Source organism: Lineus longissimus, chromosome 7, assembly GCF_910592395.1.
Source record: "Lineus longissimus chromosome 7, tnLinLong1.2, whole genome shotgun sequence".
Taxonomy (NCBI): Eukaryota; Metazoa; Nemertea; class Pilidiophora; order Heteronemertea; family Lineidae; genus Lineus; species Lineus longissimus.
Genome location: NC_088314.1, coordinates 20845141 through 20866575, shown reverse-complemented (window position 1 = coordinate 20866575; position 21435 = coordinate 20845141). Strand labels below are relative to the sequence as shown.

Here is a 21435-nt window from a genome sequence, read left to right as displayed (position 1 = left end):
AACATGGTGAGATAGATCAGACAGTCACAACCACCATCCATCGGGCCTCTCAGCTCCACTGTCTTGCTAACACAGTGAAAGAGATGAGACAGTCACAACCAGACCGAATAAGACCTGGCAGCTCCACCATGTCGCCAACATGGTGAGATAGATGAAGCAATCACACCACCGTGCATCGGGCCTCTCAGCTCCACCATCTTGCTAACACAGTGAAAGAGATGAGACAGTCACAACCTGGCCGAATAGGACCTGCCAGCTCCACCATGTCGCCAACATGGTGAGATAGATCAGACAGTCACAACCACCATCCATCGGGCCTCTCAGCTCCACTGTCTTGCTAACACAGTGAAAGAGATGAGACAGTCACAACCAGACTGAATAAGACCTGGCAGCTCCACCATGTCGCCAACATGGTGAGATAGATGAGACAGTCACAACCACCGTGCATCGAGCCTCTCAGCTCCACTGTCTTGCTAACACAGTGAAAGAGATGAGACAGTCACAACCAGACTGAATAAGACCTGGCAGCTCCACCATGTCGCCAACATGGTGAGATAGATGAGGCATTCACACCACCGTGCATCGGGCCTCTCAGCTCCACTGTCTTGCTAACACAGTGAAAGAGATGAGACAGTCACAACCAGACTGAATAAGACCTGGCAGCTCCACCATGTCGCCAACATGGTGAGATAGATCAGACAGTCACAACCACCATGCATCGGGCCTCTCAGCTCCACTGTCTTGCTAACACAGTGAAAGAGATGAGACAGTCACAACCACCATCCATCGGGCCTCTCAGCTCCACTGTCTTGCTAACACAGTGAAAGAGATGAGACAGTCACAACCAGACTGAATAAGACCTGGCAGCTCCACCATGTCGCCAACATGGTGAGATAGATGAAGCAGTCACAACCACCGTGCATCGGGCCTCTCAGCTCCACTGTCTTGGTAACAGAGTGAAAAAGATGAGACAGTCACAACCTGGCCGAATAGGACCTGCCAGCTCCGCTTCCTTGCCAACACAGTGAGATGTATGAGACAGTCACAACCAGACCAAATTGGACCTGGCAGCTCTGCTATGTTGAGACTTGCTGTGACTTACTTGGGTAGGGATGGGGTACAACCCTGCCTTTAGGTATTGGACGAGACATAATGATATTGAACCATTGCTTTCATGGCTTTTGTTCTGCTCCCTTGGGTAGGGATCCCCACGCAAGTAAGGGAAGTGATGATGCACAAGCTTGTCTTTTAGAACTGGACGAGACAAATCACAGATGTCCTTGATGTGTAGCTTCTGATACGTCATATTGGGTTCCTGATCAGGAGATGTGACACTTGTTCAATGGTCAGATGGGTCAAGAGCCATCTCTGGTTGTGACTGTGGACCAGGGCACAACCAGTCCAAGAGACGTTCTTTTAATCAGAGAGGAGATTAGACACTTGTGATCTGAGAGAAGTGAGACGATTGCAAAATTGAACAGGGACAGTATGAAGAAGCCTCCTAAGACGTACCAAGGCCACAAACATTGCTCTTCACAACCAGAACATGAAGACATCTATCCATTGAACAGGGACAGTATGAAGAAGCCTCCTAAGTCGTACCAAGGCCACAAACATTGCTCTTCACAACCAGAACATGAAGACATCTATCCATTGAACAGGGACAGTATGAAGAAGTCTCCTAAGTCGTACCAAGGCCACACACATTGCTCTTCACAACCAGAACATGAAGACATCTATCCATTGAACAGGGACAGTATGAAGAAGCCTCCTAAGTCGTACCAAGGCCACACATTGCTCTTCACAACCAGGACATGAAGACATCTATCCATTGAACAGGGACAGTATGAAGAAGCCTCCTAAGTCGTACCAAGGCCACACACATTGCTCTTCACAACCAGAACATGAAGACATCTATCCATTGAACAGGGACAGTATGAAGAAGTCTCCTAAGTCGTACCAAGGCCACACACATTGCTCTTCACAACCAGAACATGAAGACATCTATCCATTGAACAGGGACAGTATGAAGAAGCCTCCTAAGTCGTACCAAGGACACAAACATTGCTCTTCACAACCAGAACATGAAGACATCTATCCATTGAACAGGGACAGTATGAAGAAGCCTCCTAAGTCGTACCAAGGCCACACACATTGCTCTTCACAACCAGGACATGAAGACATCTATCCATTGAACAGGGACAGTATGAAGAAGCCTCCTAAGTCGTACCAAGGCCACACACATTGCTCTTCACAACCAGGACATGAAGACATCTATCCATTGAACAGGGACAGTATGAAGAAGCCTCCTAAGACGTACCAAGGCCACAAACATTGCTCTTCACAACCAGGACATGAAGACATCTATCCATTGAACAGGGACAGTATGAAGAAGCCTCCTAAGTCGTACCAAGGCCACACACATTGCTCTTCACAACCAGAACATGAAGACATCTATCCATTGAACAGGGACAGTATGAAGAAGCCTCCTAAGTCGTACCAAGGCCACACACATTGCTCTTCACAACCAGGACATGAAGACATCTATCCATTGAACAGGGACAGTATGAAGAAGCCTCCTAAGACGTACCAAGGCCACAAACATTGCTCTTCACAACCAGAACATGAAGACATCTATCCATTGAACAGGGACAGTATGAAGAAGCCTCCTAAGTCGTACCAAGGCCACACACATTGCTCTTCACAACCAGAACATGAAGACATCTATCCATTGAACAGGGACAGTATGAAGAAGCCTCCTAAGTCGTACCAAGGCCACACACATTGCTCTTCACAACCAGAACATGAAGACATCTATCCATTGAACAGGGACAGTATGAAGAAGCCTCCTAAGTCGTACCAAGGCCACAAACATTGCTCTTCACAACCAGGACATGAAGACATCTATCCATTGAACAGGGACAGTATGAAGAAGCCTCCTAAGTCGTACCAAGGCCACAAACATTGCTCTTCACAACCAGAACATGAAGACATCTATCCATTGAACAGGGACAGTATGAAGGAGCCTCCTAAGTCGTACCAAGGCCACACACATTGCTCTTCACAACCAGGACATGAAGACATCTATCCATTGAACAGGGACAGTATGAAGAAGCCTCCTAAGACGTACCAAGGCCACAAACATTGCTCTTCACAACCAGAACATGAAGACATCTATCCATTGAACAGGGACAGTATGAAGAAGCCTCCTAAGTCGTACCAAGGCCACACACATTGCTCTTCACAACCAGGACATGAAGACATCTATCCATTGAACAGGGACAGTATGAAGAAGCCTCCTAAGTCGTACCAAGGCCACACACATTGCTCTTCACAACCAGAACATGAAGACATCTATCCATTGAACAGGGACAGTATGAAGAAGCCTCCTAAGTCGTACCAAGGCCACAAACATTGCTCTTCACAACCAGGACATGAAGACATCTATCCATTGAACAGGGACAGTATGAAGAAGCCTCCTAAGTTGTACCAAGGCCACACACATTGCTCTTCACAACCAGAACATGAAGACATCTATCCATTGAACAGGGACAGTATGAAGAAGCCTCCTAAGTCGTACCAAGGCCACACATTGCTCTTCACAACCAGAACATGAAGACATCTATCCATTGAACAGGGACAGTATGAAGAAGCCTCCTAAGTCGTACCAAGGCCACACACATTGCTCTTCACAACCAGAACATGAAGACATCTATCCATTGAACAGGGACAGTATGAAGAAGCCTCCTAAGTCGTACCAAGGCCACACACATTGCTCTTCACAACCAGAACATGAAGACATCTATCCATTGAACAGGGACAGTATGAAGAAGCCTCCTAAGTCGTACCAAGGCCACAAACATTGCTCTTCACAACCAGAACATGAAGACATCTATCCATTGAACAGGGACAGTATGAAGAAGCCTCCTAAGTCGTACCAAGGCCACACACATTGCTCTTCACAACCAGAACATGAAGACATCTATCCATTGAACAGGGACAGTATGAAGAAGCCTCCTAAGTCGTACCAAGGCCACACACATTGCTCTTCACAACCAGAACATGAAGACATCTATCCATTGAACAGGGACAGTATGAAGAACCCTCCTAAGTCGTACCAAGGCCACACACATTGCTCTTCACAACCAGGACATGAAGACATCTATCCATTGAACAGGGACAGTATGAAGAAGCCTCCTAAGTCGTACCAAGGCCACAAACATTGCTCTTCACAACCAGAACATGAAGACATCTATCCATTGAACAGGGACAGTATGAAGAAGCCTCCTAAGTCGTACCAAGGCCACAAACATTGCTCTTCACAACCAGGACATGAAGACATCTATCCATTGAACAGGGACAGTATGAAGAAGCCTCCTAAGTCGTACCAAGGCCACAAACATTGCTCTTCACAACCAGAACATGAAGACATCTATCCATTGAACAGGGACAGTATGAAGAAGCCTCCTAAGTCGTACCAAGGCCACACACATTGCTCTTCACAACCAGAACATGAAGACATCTATCCATTGAACAGGGACAGTATGAAGAAGCCTCCTAAGTCGTACCAAGGCCACAAACATTGCTCTTCACAACCAGAACATGAAGACATCTATCCATTGAACAGGGACAGTATGAAGGAGCCTCCTAAGTCGTACCAAGGCCACACACATTGCTCTTCACAACCAGAACATGAAGACATCTATCCATTGAACAGGGACAGTATGAAGAAGCCTCCTAAGTCGTACCAAGGCCACACACATTGCTCTTCACAACCAGAACATGAAGACATCTATCCATTGAACAGGGACAGTATGAAGAAGCCTCCTAAGTCGTACCAAGGCCACAAACATTGCTCTTCACAACCAGAACATGAAGACATCTATCCATTGAACAGGGACAGTATGAAGAAGCCTCCTAAGTCGTACCAAGGCCACACACATTGCTCTTCACAACCAGAACATGAAGACATCTATCCATTGAACAGGGACAGTATGAAGAAGCCTCCTAAGTCGTACCAAGGCCACACACATTGCTCTTCACAACCAGAACATGAAGACATCTATCCATTGAACAGGGACAGTATGAAGAAGCCTCCTAAGTCGTACCAAGGCCACACACATTGCTCTTCACAACCAGGACATGAAGACATCTATCCATTGAACAGGGACAGTATGAAGAAGCCTCCTAAGTCGTACCAAGGCCACAAACATTGCTCTTCACAACCAGAACATGAAGACATCTATCCATTGAACAGGGACAGTATGAAGAAGCCTCCTAAGTCGTACCAAGGCCACAAACATTGCTCTTCACAACCAGGACATGAAGACATCTATCTATCCATTGAACAGGGACAGTATGAAGAAGCCTCCTAAGTCGTACCAAGGCCACACACATTGCTCTTCACAACCAGAACATGAAGACATCTATCCATTGAACAGGGACAGTATGAAGAAGCCTCCTAAGTCGTACCAAGGCCACAAACATTGCTCTTCACAACCAGGACATGAAGACATCTATCCATTGAACAGGGACAGTATGAAGAAGCCTCCTAAGTCGTACCAAGGCCACAAACATTGCTCTTCACAACCAGAACATGAAGACATCTATCCATTGAACAGGGACAGTATGAAGAAGCCTCCTAAGTCGTACCAAGGCCACACACATTGCTCTTCACAACCAGGACATGAAGACATCTATCCATTGAACAGGGACAGTATGAAGAAGCCTCCTAAGTCGTACCAAGGCCACACACATTGCTCTTCACAACCAGAACATGAAGACATCTATCCATTGAACAGGGACAGTATGAAGAAGCCTCCTAAGTCGTACCAAGGCCACACACATTGCTCTTCACAACCAGGACATGAAGACATCTATCCATTGAACAGGGACAGTATGAAGAAGCCTCCTAAGTCGTACCAAGGCCACAAACATTGCTCTTCACAACCAGGACATGAAGACATCTATCCATTGAACAGGGACAGTATGAAGAAGCCTCCTAAGTCGTACCAAGGCCACAAACATTGCTCTTCACAACCAGGACATGAAGACATCTATCCATTGAACAGGGACAGTATGAAGAAGCCTCCTAAGTCGTACCAAGGCCACACACATTGCTCTTCACAACCAGAACATGAAGACATCCCCAATCTGACCAGATTCTCAGACAGTCACAACCGGACCAAACAGGAACAAGCCGCTCGACTGTCATGCTAAGACACTTAGAGAAGAGCAGTAGTCACAACCAGAACAGCTGCAGTCTTTCCAACACATGGAGATACACAATCAGACAGTCACAACCAGTCTCCCCTCTCTCGGTGGCACTGCCCGGTCTGCTGTCCCAACTCTCCATCTTGTTTACATCGTCAGAATAGATTAGAACAGCAACACATACTCGAGTAGATTATTTATAATGATAAGTACAGAAGAGAACCTTCAGGGAAAGGAGGCCATAGGAGACACGTCTGAGGCACAATCATGATGTCTTAGACATGGGGTCTCCACTTACTGGCTCACTGTGCCTGAATGAATTAGCTTATACTGTGGAGTATGATAAACCAGCCATTAGGATTAGGACGACAGTCATATCAACAGCATGTTTTAAACCAATCGACCAGCGCCAGCTACACTAAGAATTCTTCCCTCACCAATAAGTATACTATAACTATGTATTTATCAAGTCCATGGCCGCATCAAACCACCCGAGTGTTCAGTTTACTACAAACTGCTACTCAAGGGAGAGAAATGGCCACATATATTCCTAAATTTCAGGTCCCTTAATCTATCAAAAGGCTTCATCTACAAGTTAGAAGTAGCGCAAAGCACATATAGAGGTCAGCACAGCATGACCATTGAGCACATCATGTCTCTGAACAATGATCAAATGAGAAATAACTTATACATCAGTAATCTGTTGAATGATAATCTCCCAGTTACTCTGGAAGTCATATATTGTGACATCGTCCCCAAATAAAAAATGTCACATCCTGGTTGACCTTGTGTTTGGGAGTAGGAGATAGGACGCTGCACACCAGAGACAATGGAATCACTTGAGGCTCATGTTTGACATCTTATCCGTCGTATCCCCCTGACCTTGACCTTTCTTTTGTTTTTTCTGTTTCTTTGCTTCCTCAACATCGATTGGGGCAGGTTTCGTGAACGGGATCTTGTCTTGTAAACCTGCAAGACACACCAGAAAAAAAGGTGCAACGCAGAGAGAAATTTAGGCTGCAAAGTGTAAACCCGGGTTATTGAATTTGGGTTTGTTTGGTGGTACAGCGACAGAGCGAGTAATATCATTGAAGTAGTGTGGGTTCAATTCTTGTCACTCCTTCGTCCTCTAACATGTGACGGTCATGTTGGACCAAAAATGTAAGGTTTCCTGTTTATAGTCCGATATGAACTGAGGTAGAGGTTATCTTTATGACCAGACACAGTCAATCCTGAAACCTTTCAGTATACCTCAGATCAGCAGCTCAACTACAACCAGAGCTCCTCTGACTGGTCCCCTTCCATCTGGTTTCATACACTTGGGTGGAGAAGAGCGACACACAGACCTGCCTAAAGTCTCATGCAGCCTGTGGGGAGTAAACCAGGGAGCACAGGGGCTCCTCTGGTAGGAGGTAACTAGGTAACAACTAAAACAATACTAAAGCAAGAAAACATGAAACAGACTTTACTCACTGGGTGGCATGTAAGGTTTAATAACGTCTGGTATCACAACTCCATCATCCGTTTGGTAATTTTCTAAGATAGCACATATGGCCCTCGTCGTAGCACACATGGTCGCATTCAACATGTGAACGTAATCCGTCTGAAGGAAAGAAAGAATTCACATTCAGCAACGTAGCGTGGGTCAAATGAAAGGCGTTCGAAGAGAGAGACATTGAATTATGAGGGAGGTGAGGGAACAGCTTGACTCTGCCTAACATCTGGTCATAGCAGTCTCTCTGCAGCACTCACCTGGGCCACTATTAGGTCTCCAGAGGAACGGTATCAACGGGCTGCCATCATTTTAGCCTCGAGTTTGACCTAGGAAGGACACAGTATTGATCAGACCAGGATCCAAGCCATAATCCCCTCAGTTGAGAGTTGGACACCTAACAAGTATACCACTGTGGATTCTGATGGTAGAAACGTCGTCAAAAGGTAATAACATATATCATACCGTTTGATTCATTTTCTTGGTTTGACCGTAGCGCACCAGTAAGCGTCGTGACTGATAGTCCGTACAATTTGAACAAGACACTAATTCCCTGAACGCCCCGGAGCCTGGGAACCATGCCTCAAGATCTAACTTCTTAGCAGCAGCATTGTTTAGTTCACCTGCAAAATGAAATGATGTCTTGAACACTTGAATACATATACTAACAATGTCTTGAATGCAGTTGGTAAACTGTGTCGAGACAGCCAGCAACCAGAAAAGACATTCAGGTACATGGGACAAGAAGGATGGTGACTGAGACATATATTTACCTGAGACTATATTAACTATCCTGTAAGGAATGCCAAGATTCTGGTTGAATTCCTCAGCATTAGCTATCATATGATCCATCAACTCCCACGAGTGGTTTTCCTCCGGTGAACACAAACAGAACTGTTCAACCTACAGGAAGACAACACATTTACAGGTTGGTTCACAAGTATCACCACATCTTACATTCAGCCAAAGGAAAAAGGGGGACATTTTTTTGGTAAAAATCTTGCTGTTTGTCAGCAATCACTGAAAATTCTAAGATCGACAGAGACTTTCCATTCCAGCTGTCAAATTGAGTATTTATTAACAGGAAAAGGTCAGAAATCTGCCTAAAATTGGAAATTTGCGATGACAGCTTCTTAGCAGATTTCCTTCAGCAACTATGCCATTATTAAAAGAGTTACATATTCATAACTAAAAGTCAACTAAAAGTCAACTCAATTACTTTTCACAGATCTCACCTTTTCAAACTGATGAACCCTGAAGATTCCTCGCGTGTCCCGACCATGTGAGCCAACTTCTTGTCGGAAACACGTCGATAATCCTGCGTACTTAATCGGCAAATCTTTTTCAGGCAGCCATTCTCCCCGATGGTAAGCAGCTATTGGTTGTTCCGATGTCGCAATCAGATATTTTTCATCGTAAACTTTTTCGTCGGCTTTTTCACTGCCCTTTCCTATCACCTGAAAAGAGAAAGCGTAGAAAGTAGACAAGATCAGGTCTGACACTTTCCTATCACCTGAAAAGAGAAAGCGTAGAAAGTAGACAAGATCAGGTCTGACACTTTCCTATCACCTGAAAAGAGAAAGCGTAGAAAGTAGACAAGATCAGGTCTGACACTTTCCTATCACCTGAAAAGAGAAAGCGTAGAAAGTAGACAAGATCAGGTCTGACACTTTCCTATCACCTGAAAAGAGAAAGCGTAGAAAGTAGACAAGATCAGGTCTGACACTTTCCTATCACCTGAAAAGAGAAAGCGTAGAAAGTAGACAAGATCAGGTCTGACACTTTCCTATCACCTGAAAAGAGAAAGCGTAGAAAGTAGACAAGATCAGGTCTGACACTTTCCTATCACCTGAAAAGAGAAAGCGTAGAAAGTAGACAAGATCAGGTCTGACACTTTCCTATCACCTGAAAAGAGAAAGCGTAGAAAGTAGACAAGATCAGGTCTGACACTTTCCTATCACCTGAAAAGAGAAAGCGTAGAAAGTAGACAAGATCAGGTCTGACACTTTCCTATCACCTGAAAAGAGAAAGCGTAGAAAGTAGACAAGATCAGGTCTGACACTTTCCTATCACCTGAAAAGAGAAAGCGTAGAAAGTAGACAAGATCAGGTCTGACACTTTCCTATCACCTGAAAAGAGAAAGCGTAGAAAGTAGACAAGATCAGGTCTGACACTTTCCTGCCTGCAGATGGGTGGTCTGACAGTCAAGATGTCTGCTTCCTAAACACTTCACTTCATACCAGACACCAAGACATTGTTTGTGTCCCTGGGCAAGTTACTTTACGTTGATGGTCACATTAAAATCAGCCATCAAAGATATCTTGGCTCAAAAAGACGAGACTCTTTATGATTGTGACATTACCTTGTACAACTCCTCATCAAACTGGCTAAGCTGTGCGACTTCCTGCATGACCTCTTTCCTCATGAAGAACGGTGTATAGAGAGGTGTGAAGCCTTTTTCATGTAGGAGACCAAGCGAATACCTTATCAAGGCTTGCTCGAGGAATACTGCGGCACCCTGGAAAGTATGACAAGATGCAGATTCAAGACAATTGACACATGTTTGATTAAGATATCACTGAAGGGCACCAGCTGTGAGACAGTAGACTTTACAGTAGTCACTTTGGAAGCCAGAGAAATGAAGAGTACAGTATGTTTTGGAAGTCAAGAATATTCTGGGATGGAGACGTACCTTTAAGTAGTATCCGCGACCTCCCGCTGCGACCGCCCCCCGCTCCGCATCCACTCCGTCTATCATGTGGATCAAATCAACGTGCGAATACTTCTTCTTCACTTCACAATCACCAAATGTTCGCTCAACTTTATTCTCATCCTGAAAGTGAAGTGATTACTTTAGGAATGGGGAATCAAACTTGCTTGTCCACCGTCATTCTTTAGGCTGCGTATCTCTAGGCTACTCCCAAGTGAACTTGTGGCATTGTTTTACGTTGACAGAAGCTTTGTTCTTTCTTCCCCTGATTTGAGGTAAGTTAGATCCTCAATATTCTCATACCAGATAGATGGTCATTTTATCGACAAGTTACAACAGGTAGAAATGAGGATTCAATAGAGACCTACCCCAAATCATGAGTTCATCAGAAGTCAAGTTTATGGGGTCAAAGCCTGGTTCAAATTTGGTCTCGACTCTAAATTCAAACCTACCTCATCGTTGCTAACGACAACCGAGGGATGGACGAAGTTGCCTATTTGTATCAGTGCCTCACGTCGCTCGTCTTCCAATCGGATTCTATCATCGTTACACTTGACTATAGCTTCATCAATGAGAGCACGGATCTTCTTGATCTGGCTCACCGTTAGCTCCTGAAATCACACACCAATAACGGAATCTTACATAAGTGTATTTTGTGGAGTTAGAATGGGGTCAGAAGTATCCCAAAGCGTCAACCACTCTAATCCTGCCAGCTTCTTTCACAAGTGTTCTATTCTTCTGCAGTCTCAATCTTAGATGGACTGTTCTGTTCTGGTGCTGAATGTGCTTGTCTGTCATACTTTGTTTTATTCACTGTAAAGTTGGCCCTTGATGAAGGGTGCGCCAAGGTCAACTGGGTGGGTTTACATATAGAATATCTGATGAGGCAAACAGCAATATCATAGCTTATCTACAGGTGTAGGGATATGTATGCTACCTCTAATCAACTGCTGATGTAGCAGGAAGCAATAGCCAAGCCTTTATTTGAGAGAGGTGCTCACCTTGAGAATCTCTGCAGTGAGTTCATCCAGTTTGTCCAAGACTTCTTGAGGAAGGCTATCATCCTCACCAATAGGCTCTTTTTTCTGGAATTGAAATGAAAAGATTGACTTTGAAAAAAAATCAGGGGGTGTCGTTGGTGCCAAGTGGTTATTCTTGTATTTTTTTGTAATATTTCAACCAGTTTTGAAGGTATATTGATGTATTGTTGTCCAGGTCGAGGAGCAGTCAAAGCTATCTCTTTGTCTTATTGAATTTACCGAGTGTTGTTTGAGCCCTGAAACTCCCACCAACGCAATACCTCATGTTAACCCCCTCCTACGCTAGACCTCTTAGACTTAGATCTTTGCACCGAGTTGGACTGGAGTCAAATGATGTATGTCGATATCTAAGTAAGTACCAAATTCATACCTTCATTTTTTCTCCGATGCTTTTGCTGCAGGCATTTTTCAATTTGTTCCAATTATCCGACTGGTATCTGGCTACAATGTCAACAAAGGAAGTGTTAGAATATTGACAAAATACAACTACTAGCCAGAATTGATCCATCACTGCATCAGTCTGATCAAAACTACAGTGCACTCATATTGTGATATTCACCAAACAAGGTCAAGGACAGAGCTAGAGTAAGGTCGGAGTTTTCATCATCAATTTCATCAAAAAAAGACAGTCTCTGCGAAATGACAAACCTAGGGCAGAGGAAAAAAAAAGACGATCTCAGGCCTAGATCAATCAATCAAAGATAGGGCGTTGGCCAACAGCTACAGACCCGTACTCCTGGCGCGTGATTGAGTACACTGCCACCACTAATGTGAAACAAATGCAAAGTAACTCTCACTCCAAATTTCAATTCAACAGACAGTGTTATTTCATGGCCAGGGGGCCGGCATTGAAGTTGTAGGAGGCCCGAGCCTGATGCTTTGCTGTAATGTGCATGACATGCATGAAGCACAGTGACATGATATCTATGACGTCTTAGAGAGAACGATAATTACGTGCTGAAACTTGGTCATCTCGACTCTGGAATGGTGGAATTTGAGCGACTTCAACAGGCAGACATGGCATTGAAATATTCCAAAAACTATGCTATCCATACCGAGCTCCTTACTCTCAAGTTGCTCCTCATGTATCCATTGTTCTCCAAATCGGATCACAAATAGTCAGGATGAAAAAGCTTTTCGCCATTTTGTCGCACCAGTGGTGCTCGTTAGGCGGTTGGTTTTTTTGTGCACTTTTAATGACTATTTGTGATCCGATTTGGAGTACAATGGACACATGAGGAGCAACTTGAGAGTAAGTAGCTCGGTATAGAATAGTTTTTGGAATTTTTCAATGCCATGTCTGCCTGTTGAAGTCGCTCAAATTCCACCATTCGAGAGTCGAGCCGACCATGTTTCAGCACTTATTTATCGTTCTCTCTAAGACGTCAATCGCCATAGATATATATCATATCACTGTGCATGAAGCACGTAGGCCTACATTTTCTCCAATCCGCATCTGCCGCTACTACTTTATCAACAAGTGTGACATCTTTGAATCGCTTTGCCTGGTTCTCCTTGATCTTAGCGGGATCACCTCCCTTGTCAGACCGAAATAAATCTAAATCAAGAACCATTTTTCACAAAATATCAAGTTTTTAGAGTAATTTAGACGTCGAAGAGAAATTTTCGCCGACTCCTCACAAACGTGGCGGAAGTACGTGGGGAGCATTCATTGATTTCCGGTTTTGAATAAAATCGATATTTCAACATCATATTCAAAATTTTAAACTATACTTTATTGTTAAGTGTGTGTTTTAAGACGATGAATAGATAATTTAATCAATAGTTTCACTCAATCACAATAAATGCTCTGGGCACGGAATCTGAAATAATGGTTGCTCCCTCTTCTTCAATATTCGCCTACAATGTTTCTTCAGAGTTGCATCAGCTGTGACTTAATCCTTTTTGCAGCGTATCGTATGCCTCAAAAGACACATTTTGACTTTCAGATGATGCATCCTTTACATGAGTTCAAATATGGACCACTGCTTTGGGTATAACTGCGTTTGTGGCCTACTGTACCGTAATTAATTGGTTGTCAAGAAGGTTGACCACGCCCAACAACCAGACATGCTTTTTTTCTTGAGCTGATAGCTTGGCCCTCTCTACTGTCCCATTATCTCCTGCTACGACTCCTGATATCCATCTTAAGCCTGTGACACGAAATACATCAGTCTGTTTCTGGTCTTTTTCTAGTTAGGACTTTCTAGTTTCTAGTTGGGTCGTATGTTTCTAATATGAAGGGTCTTGGGTTTCTAGTTGGGTCTTATATTTGCATCAAGGGTCATAGGTTTCTAGAGGTCTTAGGTCTTAGGTCTTAGCTTTCAAATCACCCACTTACATCAGCCTAATGTGGACCCTGGATCTGGTCCTTGGCCTGGTTGTGTGCACACCCACTTGATTGTCCGAGGGAACCTTCTCAACCCACTCAATATCAGACAACAGGCGAGAGTCACGCAGGAGATTATGTCAACACAGAAATATTTGCACCCACTTTGTCTCGTGGTTTTGTGCAATTGCTCCTGATGCAAACTTTAAATGTAGTGTAAGATTGCGGCCGTCTATTCCAAGTTTCGTTGCAAAACTGGCTGCTACTTTATAGCTGCAACAAAAATATCAGCAGTGGAAGTTCAAAATGACATTTCAGAGTCGGAGAATCTTTCCCGACAATGTTTTGGCCAATATCAAAACGGAAATGAATTCTTGACAGAACTGAAATGGCAATACCACAGACAGCTAATATCTGTGAACTCATCCCATTGCTCATTCATGGCCGCAGAAGGACCAATTTGCCCAGTTTAATGACTGTCATACCTATCCGTATTCTCAAATTCTTCCCATAGGGCGACCCGTTACAAGAAAGGAATATCCTTTGGACAAGCTCTTCAGGTTGGTGTTATATCACATGGGGTCATTTCCAGCCTAACTTGGCAAAATCACATGTGAAATCACACAGATTCATATAGGAAATGTAGAGTTGATTCTGGCAACCCAAGTGGACCTGGTGTCATCCAGGGAAGATATCATCGACCTCACTGGGGACCATTAGGATCACTTAACACCTCGAGGAACCCAGGAGCATAACAGTACAACAACACCTCAGAGCCCCGAGAAACCCCCGACACTGGTATATACGGTATATACGAGGAGGGGAGAACCTTCCAGATGTCAATCGCAGTTGAGTGGTGCAAGAGAGTGCAGTAAGTGACAGATCCTTGCATCAGCCTGCTAGTGCATGCTGTGATTCTTACGAGGCGGTCACAGCAACGTCCGAACAATGCTCCACACGAGTTGGCTTATTGGAGTCGGTGAGTAGGATTACCAGTTCTATGACTGCATCAACATCAAACTGTATATTACCAACTGATTCCTCAGCCTCTGTCAAAGTAACAAACTGAATGTGAACTCTTTCATGTTGCAGTGTTGTTGATACACCTAACCATGGCAGACGTCCATGTTGCCAAAGTCTGCGACCACGGCCATAATGTTGATGCGTGTTTCCACCCTGTTGTCATGGCAACAAGTAAGATTGAAGAAGAGGGCGCCATCTCAGCGACAGAGGACGAAATGAAAGCGATCGAACATGTCTGCAAGTAAGTCGTTACTTTTACAATCATCAAAACTTGCCAAAAACCTGCAAGTGTTTTTGAAAGACGTGGGAATATCAACCTCGGCAGCTTAAAATGTTTTAGAGAAGTCACAGGCACATTGATAATTAACCTCATTCAATAAACCTCCTTTCCAAATCTATCGGAAATCCATCCATTTAAAATAAGCACTCTTGTTTATTTCAGTCTGTACGATGAAGGCATAAAGTGTAATGAGGCAAAACTGAACGCATGTCCTAATGTGACCGATACGACTCGCGTCAAGATTTATACATATATAGACCAGATGATTCGGCAGGGGATCGTGCGTTTCTGCGGCGACAAAGAGATGCTAAAAGGTGAGTAATGTTCGATCGCACTAACTTCATTAGGTCTTCCTTCTTGGGTAAGGAGAGACGTGGTGAGGGTGATGACTCATGGCGACTCCAGGGGTGGCATCAATAGCAACATATTAGTATTTCAACCACGATATTAGAATTGGCACGGATGGAGAGCCTCATGAGCACAGTGACTGTCATTCACAACACATCTTTCCTTTTCCATCTTTAAAGGTGATAGGAATAAATTGTCTGGGTTTTTTGGGCCAACCTGTATAGTTAACTTTTCAACTTCAGATTACATCACCCATGCAGCATGCATGCACAGTCACCAGAACAAAACACAGAAATGCATCGTCACAAATAAGGATGCATTCATCAAAGCCATGCGACAATTTGACTCTTTCTCACACCCGAAGGCCATTGAGACATACTGCGGGTGAGTTCCAAGAACTGGATGTTTTTTGTCATGAGATGTGAACTTTTGAAATTTGCTGTTTAGTGTCAGAATGGTTCTCATAACAAAACCTGTAAACAAGTCATATCTACCCCGGGTTAGAAACACCGTTATTTATGCCCGACATGTCTTTCATTTTCAGGCTCATCACAGATCTGTTTCTCTGCGGACGAGCTGCCTTGGACAAGACTTGCAACCAGCAAGCAGGCCGTCTTTTTGTCTCAATCGCTTCAGATTTTCTCCCCAAGCAAATGATCGACAAGTGCGTAGATAAATATGGCAAGAATAAGATGGGGATGTCATTTGTAATGCCATCGACGAAGTCTGCAGCTTGGAGACGGGAGGTTAACGTTACACTCTCGATAGTGATATTGTTTCTATGCATCAAGATGCAGAGGTTCAGTGAACTCGATTAGACAATCAACAGTGGGGGCATTGCAGTTGTTATTAGGCAGCAACCTCTAGACAATCCTGCAGAATTGACTTTTCAATGCTGTAACATCGCAGACAATCAGTGAGTGTTTCATGTCATTGTCGGTCACAATCCTTGGAGCAACCATCTCCATCTTGAACAATGGACGACGACATTAGTTCACTGTCACGGAGATGGGGGCCTGGGGAACTTTGATACATTTCAGTAATGTGCAAGTGACAAAACCCTTCTTGGCACAAAATGGCCCATTCCACTATCAGCCTGGAGAGATTTTGATATTGGTATCTAATTTCAGGAACCAGTCCACAGAGAAAGTACGACTTCTGCAAACCCGTACCATCGTTTCAATAGGCACTTTTTCTCATCTCCAATGGTGTACCCATCACCAAACCGAAAAGAACAAGAACCATGAAATAAATTACCTTGGGTAGATTTACAATCTATTTAATAGTTCAGCAACATATAATCACACACAAACATCATCATAATCACGATATATTTTGTACGGGAACATTGTTTTGTATAATTTTATAGCAAATTAATGTGATTAACTCTTTCACTGCCAAAGATGTTCTGAAACAAATGCAAATTCCCATCACTCGACAGCCACACTTTTTCTCGAGCAAAGAGTTTTTTCCTTAGAAACCCCATATGTCATGATGGGGGTGTAATAAGAGTTCAATAGTGCTGCAAGTGAGGCATTCAAACAGACTAGCATCGGTTCACAGGCTGCCCATATTTGGTAAATTTGTCTAATATTTACTGATTTTTAATAATAATAGTAATAATAAAAGAATTTATATAGCGCCGCTTTAAATTAAATTGTCAGCAGCGCTTTACAATACATACATAGATATAAAACACATTGAATAAAACACTATCTAGTGGAATAAGGACATATTTTTGGGGCCCAAAACTGTATAAAATCCACCCTAACTGAAGAATACTCTTCAGTGATACCAACTTTTTGCACGTGCAAAAGCAATTTCTGACAAAATAAACAAACTTTCCTGGCAATTACAACAAACAATAAAATAGGTTAACGCTCTGGCAGTGAACAAGTTGTGTACTTGTCTAAAAATAAATATGTTGTTCAGTTAAGTATTTCTTCATCTTTGTTTCTTCAGCATGGAAAACAGAGTTTATACTCTAAACCCCCCCCCCCCCCCCGTGATGATACATTCTATTCCAACGCATTTATCACAAGTGATGGATATTTGAAATATGTCCTTATTTCAGCGCCGTCACTGGTTCAGCCAAAAAAGCCAAACTAGTTCAGGGATGCATATCATGTGGAAAGCAACCGAGACTATCCTTGTTAATCCCTAATCTCCTTTCAATATGTTTTTTGCCGTCAAACGGACTCCTCAGCTCTGCGGAAGTCTTGTGTGCATGTACTGCTGTATCTCACAATAATGGGGCTCTGAAACAGAGAGAGAAAACCTATAATAAAGATTAAGATGGGAACTTTGAAGCTTAAATCCAAAGGTAACAAGATATTTAGGTGTGTGAGCAGAATGAAGTCTGTTAAGTCAAGATGACCGGCCTGACACTCGCCCACTAACCTCTCAAACTCGTACAGATATCTTACAAGTCGAGATTAATCCATACTTGATCTCATCAATAAGATCAAATAATACAGCATTGAAGAGTTCCTGCCAATACGTACCGTTATCCGGTGTTATGATGCCAATACGTACCGTTATCCGGTGTTATGATGCCAATACGTACCGTTATCCGGTGTTATGATGCCAATACGTACCGTTATCCGGTGTTATGATGCCAATACGTACCGTTATCCGGTGTTATGATGCCATGTCGATACATGAAGTCTGCGATGACAAGACCACAGTTTGCTTTGAACTTTCCTGCTGTTACGCTCTCCTTGACCTGCAGAAACAACAACATTTGCAAAAACAATGTAACATCTCACCTAGATGATTGGCTGCCAGTGTCTGTGTGCCTACAGGAACTCAACAGAGGAGGGCGTGAAAACTGGCATCATTTTCTTTTTCGGTGATTGCTCAATACAAGTACCGGGTAGTAGGTGACTTACTCAACAGATTCTTCTGATTAGTCACAGATCTTCTTGGAAAATGCACGATATTTACCTCTTCGATAGTCATGAGTTGAAATTTATCAACTTCTCCATCTGAGACAACTGGTTTAAAGTCTTCGGTTACTTCAAGATCCATGATGAATTCTTGTTCTGAAAGGAGGCCTCGCTCTTCTTCCATGAAATAGCTGGAAAATTATGTCGGGTTTAAGAAAAGAAGTTTTCGGTTTAGGATTTACAGTATGACATAGGTTACCATCCAAGTTCACACTGACCCTCATCTATCCTGATATTTGTCAGTACTCCTCAGATGAGCTGCTCAATCAGTGCTACACCCCGAGCTGACTGCATGCTACCTATTTTCACTGACTCCTGGATGGAGTGAGGCAGGTTAGACAGAGAAACCTACCTGCCTGGAGACTTGCACCGACTGTGAGGATCAAACCAGGGACCTCTTGACCGCTTATCGAGAGTCGGAGCCACAGCCACTGAAGCTTCTTGTTGGGTTAGGCCATGTGCTTTTCTCTAGACGATCAGTGCAAGACATTTCACAATGAATGAAAAGATCTCCACGGCTTCGACCACCATGATACACTAACCTGATTACACCAGCTGGTTTCAAACGGTCAAGTATCTCATCGGGTACGGATGCCTCCTCGCGGCATTCTTTGCGGGCTGTTACCATCACCGTATCGCCACTTGTAATACCACCCGCAGCCTTGAGAAACGATAAAACAGGCACAGATCAGTATCACAGTTTGGCTGTCGCTGTGGACATTTCAAAACCTGCGAGACAATGTTAAAGCATCCAAAAAACCTTGTTGCCTATAGACACTCGTGGACAGGTCGTGGACATCTGGTGCACAGGGAAGCACAGTAGCTCACTGTGGAAACATATTCAACTCTACCATTCAGGAAAGTGTGCATACGAGTTCCCCCAATCGATGGAAGGAACGCTGGTGGGTTTGAACTTTCTGCCTAGTTACCATATTGTCGAGCAGTCCTGGGTAGGTTTGTTTGGTAGGAGATCTTCGGCCAATCCACATACACAGGCCCTTGGTGCTGTGGTTAAGATAACCATTGATGTGGACACCATACTGAACCAAGCCAAATAAACCTGAAATGAGATTATAGACCAGCATATCAACGGAACGCAGATGAAAGAAGAGTGCTGGCATGGCTGGGTATATAACCCCCCCCCCCCCACATATTGATTCACAGGGATGCAGGGTTTGATAAGGAGCCTCCTGTAGTCAAAACATCATGCATTTGTCACTGATGTAAAAAGGCAGGCGAATAAGAGAAAGGTTTCAAAAGGCAGGGTGCCACGCCTTGCTAAACACTCCCCCTGGTTATCAGACTCCCCATCCATATCCAGTTAACTCAACTGTGTACTTTTGAACAGAACTGATTCGACCTTCTACACAGCAATATGTTAAATCTCGTCATCCTAATATCATCATATACTTACCGACAGCTGATCGCTCTACTTTGAACAGCTTGAGTGTCCGGTTGCCAGACCAGATGTCATAACACTGAAACATGATTAAACTACAGTAGAACCTCTCCATTAAGGACATCTTTGAACCTGAGATATGCTGTCCTTAATAGGGAGGCGTCTTGATAAAAGAGGCCATATTGTACAAAAAGCAACACAATTGAATTAAACTCTGAAATTGCCAATTTTGGGATACGTGGCCCTCTCGCTCCTAAAATCATGCATCTGAAAGGCCTTCAATGTCCCCGAGTTGTCTCATTCTCACCTCATTCCTCCACCCTTTCAATGTACTGAAGCATGATTTCTCCCGCCATTCTTGCAGAACTGTCGCTAGGCGATCGCTACGATCATCTGAAGTCTTGAGATTTGGGTGGAACTGGATATCGTCAATCCCCAACGAGTTGTTGACGACGAACACATCTGGATACTTGAGAAGCTGCTCCTTCACATCAGGTTTGATGTAACCAATGTGTTTGCCGTCCACCACAAAATCAACACATTTCTCTCTTGAGGAACCTACACGAACGGTCAAAACAATGGTGCAGAAAGGTCATGGTGAAAACATGGCTATTACCATGCTAAATGCAATGAAAGTCATGGCGCAACATTTTGCACTAAGTGACCTCAAATCAGAGCGGCAGCCCCAGGATAGGTAAAGATTTTGTGTGGAAGAGTCTCCCATCCTGTTTCTTTCAAGTTTTATCGGGAGCAAGTGTGGAGGAAGAGTCATTTCAAATGGCCAATGCAACTTGATACACGTTCTGAGAGCGATATGAACGGCATAGTCCCTATTTTTGAGGCAATCTATTATTTTAGAAAAGTTACAAACCTGGCAAGAAGAAACTGTTCAACCTGTCTCTTGCCAGCTTCAACAGAGCATCAGAGAACTGGGTGCGCGAGTTGGCCATTTCCTAAAATTCATAAAACGTTTACAAAACATTGATCACAGTATTGAAGAAATTGACAACTCGAACAGTACAGCAGAGACACAAGCTAACGTTGCACGACATTGTATCGCCACTTAGTACGTTATATCGCCATTTACATCAAGACATTAATTAAAGTGGCAACATAATCTTCTTGCGACATGGCGAAACAATATTGCGCAATGTTAGTGGGTAGCACTGCAGGTTGAGGGGGTCCTTGTCAACACAATAATCAAATTGAATTTGGCCAAATCACAAGGCTGGGCCAGGCCTCTGATTCTGAATCTGATGATGGGAGGTGGGCGAGGCCGAGGGGGTTGATCCAGCAGCGGACATTTGTCTTCATGACTCTTGCTTAGCGCTGCTACAGCTTAAAGTGCTGTGGTACAGCCTAGAAGCAGTGTCAATATTGGCGAAATCGACCAAAGTTTTGAGGGACTGAGTTTCGTCCAAAAATAGATCTGTTTACACACTACGGCAATGGCGTATTGCAGGTACACGTCAACGGTAGTTGATAAAGCTTGCAATCAGTGAAACCATGTGACCAGTTAGTCAGTACTAAACCGTGGAATCACTGTCACTGTGCAAGTACCGCGTGAAATCGGGCGCGTTCCTTCCACGATTTATACCCTCCCAACTGCCAATCTCGTCCCAGCTGACTTTATTGATACAGTAATAGTCGACC

At 43.7% G+C, this 21435-nt stretch overlaps 3 protein-coding genes across 9 annotated transcripts; 1 reads left to right on the top strand and 2 right to left on the bottom strand.

Moving 5' to 3' along the window:
* Nucleotides 1-6397: 6397 nt before the first annotated feature.
* On the bottom strand, nucleotides 6398-13099 carry LOC135491335 (serine--tRNA ligase, cytoplasmic-like). The gene is made up of 11 exons (XM_064777123.1): nucleotides 12894-13099; nucleotides 11826-11896; nucleotides 11417-11500; nucleotides 10868-11026; nucleotides 10398-10538; nucleotides 10068-10223; nucleotides 8941-9162; nucleotides 8479-8608; nucleotides 8171-8328; nucleotides 7687-7816; nucleotides 6398-7182 (listed from the first exon to the last, which is right to left on the bottom strand). Exons 1-11 carry the CDS (start codon nucleotides 13027-13029, stop codon nucleotides 7049-7051), a joined length of 1521 nt encoding a protein of 506 aa, XP_064633193.1. The 5' UTR covers nucleotides 13030-13099; the 3' UTR covers nucleotides 6398-7048.
* A 281-nt stretch (nucleotides 13100-13380) lies between these two features.
* Nucleotides 13381-16823, top strand: LOC135491345 (uncharacterized). Of its 3 annotated transcripts, XM_064777147.1 has the most exons (6): nucleotides 13381-13449; nucleotides 14299-14763; nucleotides 14877-15048; nucleotides 15250-15401; nucleotides 15678-15819; nucleotides 15980-16823. In XM_064777147.1, the coding sequence occupies exons 2-6, from the start codon at nucleotides 14733-14735 to the stop codon at nucleotides 16251-16253; spliced, it is 771 nt and encodes a 256-aa protein (XP_064633217.1). In that variant the 5' UTR covers nucleotides 13381-13449; nucleotides 14299-14732; the 3' UTR covers nucleotides 16254-16823. The 3 variants fall into 3 exon arrangements, with proteins under 3 accessions (XP_064633217.1, XP_064633218.1, XP_064633216.1); XM_064777148.1 differs by lacking the exon at nucleotides 13381-13449 and having other exon boundaries at nucleotides 13953-14655; XM_064777146.1 differs by lacking the exon at nucleotides 13381-13449 and having other exon boundaries at nucleotides 13953-14763.
* Nucleotides 16824-17430: 607 nt separating this feature from the next.
* LOC135491343 (uncharacterized) lies at nucleotides 17431-21395 on the bottom strand. Of its 5 annotated transcripts, none has more exons than XM_064777140.1 (9): nucleotides 21220-21395; nucleotides 20654-20735; nucleotides 20090-20340; nucleotides 19798-19861; nucleotides 19313-19443; nucleotides 18926-19044; nucleotides 18382-18514; nucleotides 18064-18160; nucleotides 17431-17693 (listed from the first exon to the last, which is right to left on the bottom strand). In XM_064777140.1, exons 2-9 carry the CDS (start codon nucleotides 20730-20732, stop codon nucleotides 17638-17640), a joined length of 930 nt encoding a protein of 309 aa, XP_064633210.1. In that variant the 5' UTR covers nucleotides 20733-20735; nucleotides 21220-21395; the 3' UTR covers nucleotides 17431-17637. The 5 variants fall into 5 exon arrangements, with proteins under 5 accessions (XP_064633210.1, XP_064633209.1, XP_064633213.1 ...); XM_064777139.1 differs by having other exon boundaries at nucleotides 21224-21395; XM_064777143.1 differs by having other exon boundaries at nucleotides 21343-21393.
* Nucleotides 21396-21435: the final 40 nt, after the last annotated feature.

What these genes read in the sequence shown, in the direction of transcription:
- LOC135491335 (XM_064777123.1), bottom strand. Translation starts at nt 13,029, where the DNA reads ATGGTTCTTGATTTAGATTTATTTCGGTCTGACAAGGGAGGTGATCCC. An exon ending in AGATGCGGATTGGAGAAAAT is followed by an intron (nt 11,897 to 12,893) that starts GTAGGCCTACGT and finishes TTGACATTGTAG; the next exon opens with CCAGATACCAGTCGGATAAT. An exon ending in GGGTTCATCAGTTTGAAAAG is followed by an intron (nt 8,609 to 8,940) that starts GTGAGATCTGTG and finishes GTCTTCCTGTAG; the next exon opens with GTTGAACAGTTCTGTTTGTG.
- LOC135491345 (XM_064777147.1), top strand. Translation starts at nt 14,733, where the DNA reads ATGCTCCACACGAGTTGGCTTATTGGAGTCG. An exon ending in GCGATCGAACATGTCTGCAA is followed by an intron (nt 15,049 to 15,249) that starts GTAAGTCGTTAC and finishes TGTTTATTTCAG; the next exon opens with TCTGTACGATGAAGGCATAA. An exon ending in GCCATTGAGACATACTGCGG is followed by an intron (nt 15,820 to 15,979) that starts GTGAGTTCCAAG and finishes TTTCATTTTCAG; the next exon opens with GCTCATCACAGATCTGTTTC.
- LOC135491343 (XM_064777138.1), bottom strand. Translation starts at nt 21,096, where the DNA reads ATGAAGACAAATGTCCGCTGCTGGATCAACCCCCTCGGCCTCGCCCAC. An exon ending in CAGGACTGCTCGACAATATG is followed by an intron (nt 19,045 to 19,312) that starts GTAACTAGGCAG and finishes TCGTTTCTCAAG; the next exon opens with GCTGCGGGTGGTATTACAAG. An exon ending in AACTCATGACTATCGAAGAG is followed by an intron (nt 18,161 to 18,381) that starts GTAAATATCGTG and finishes TTGTTTCTGCAG; the next exon opens with GTCAAGGAGAGCGTAACAGC.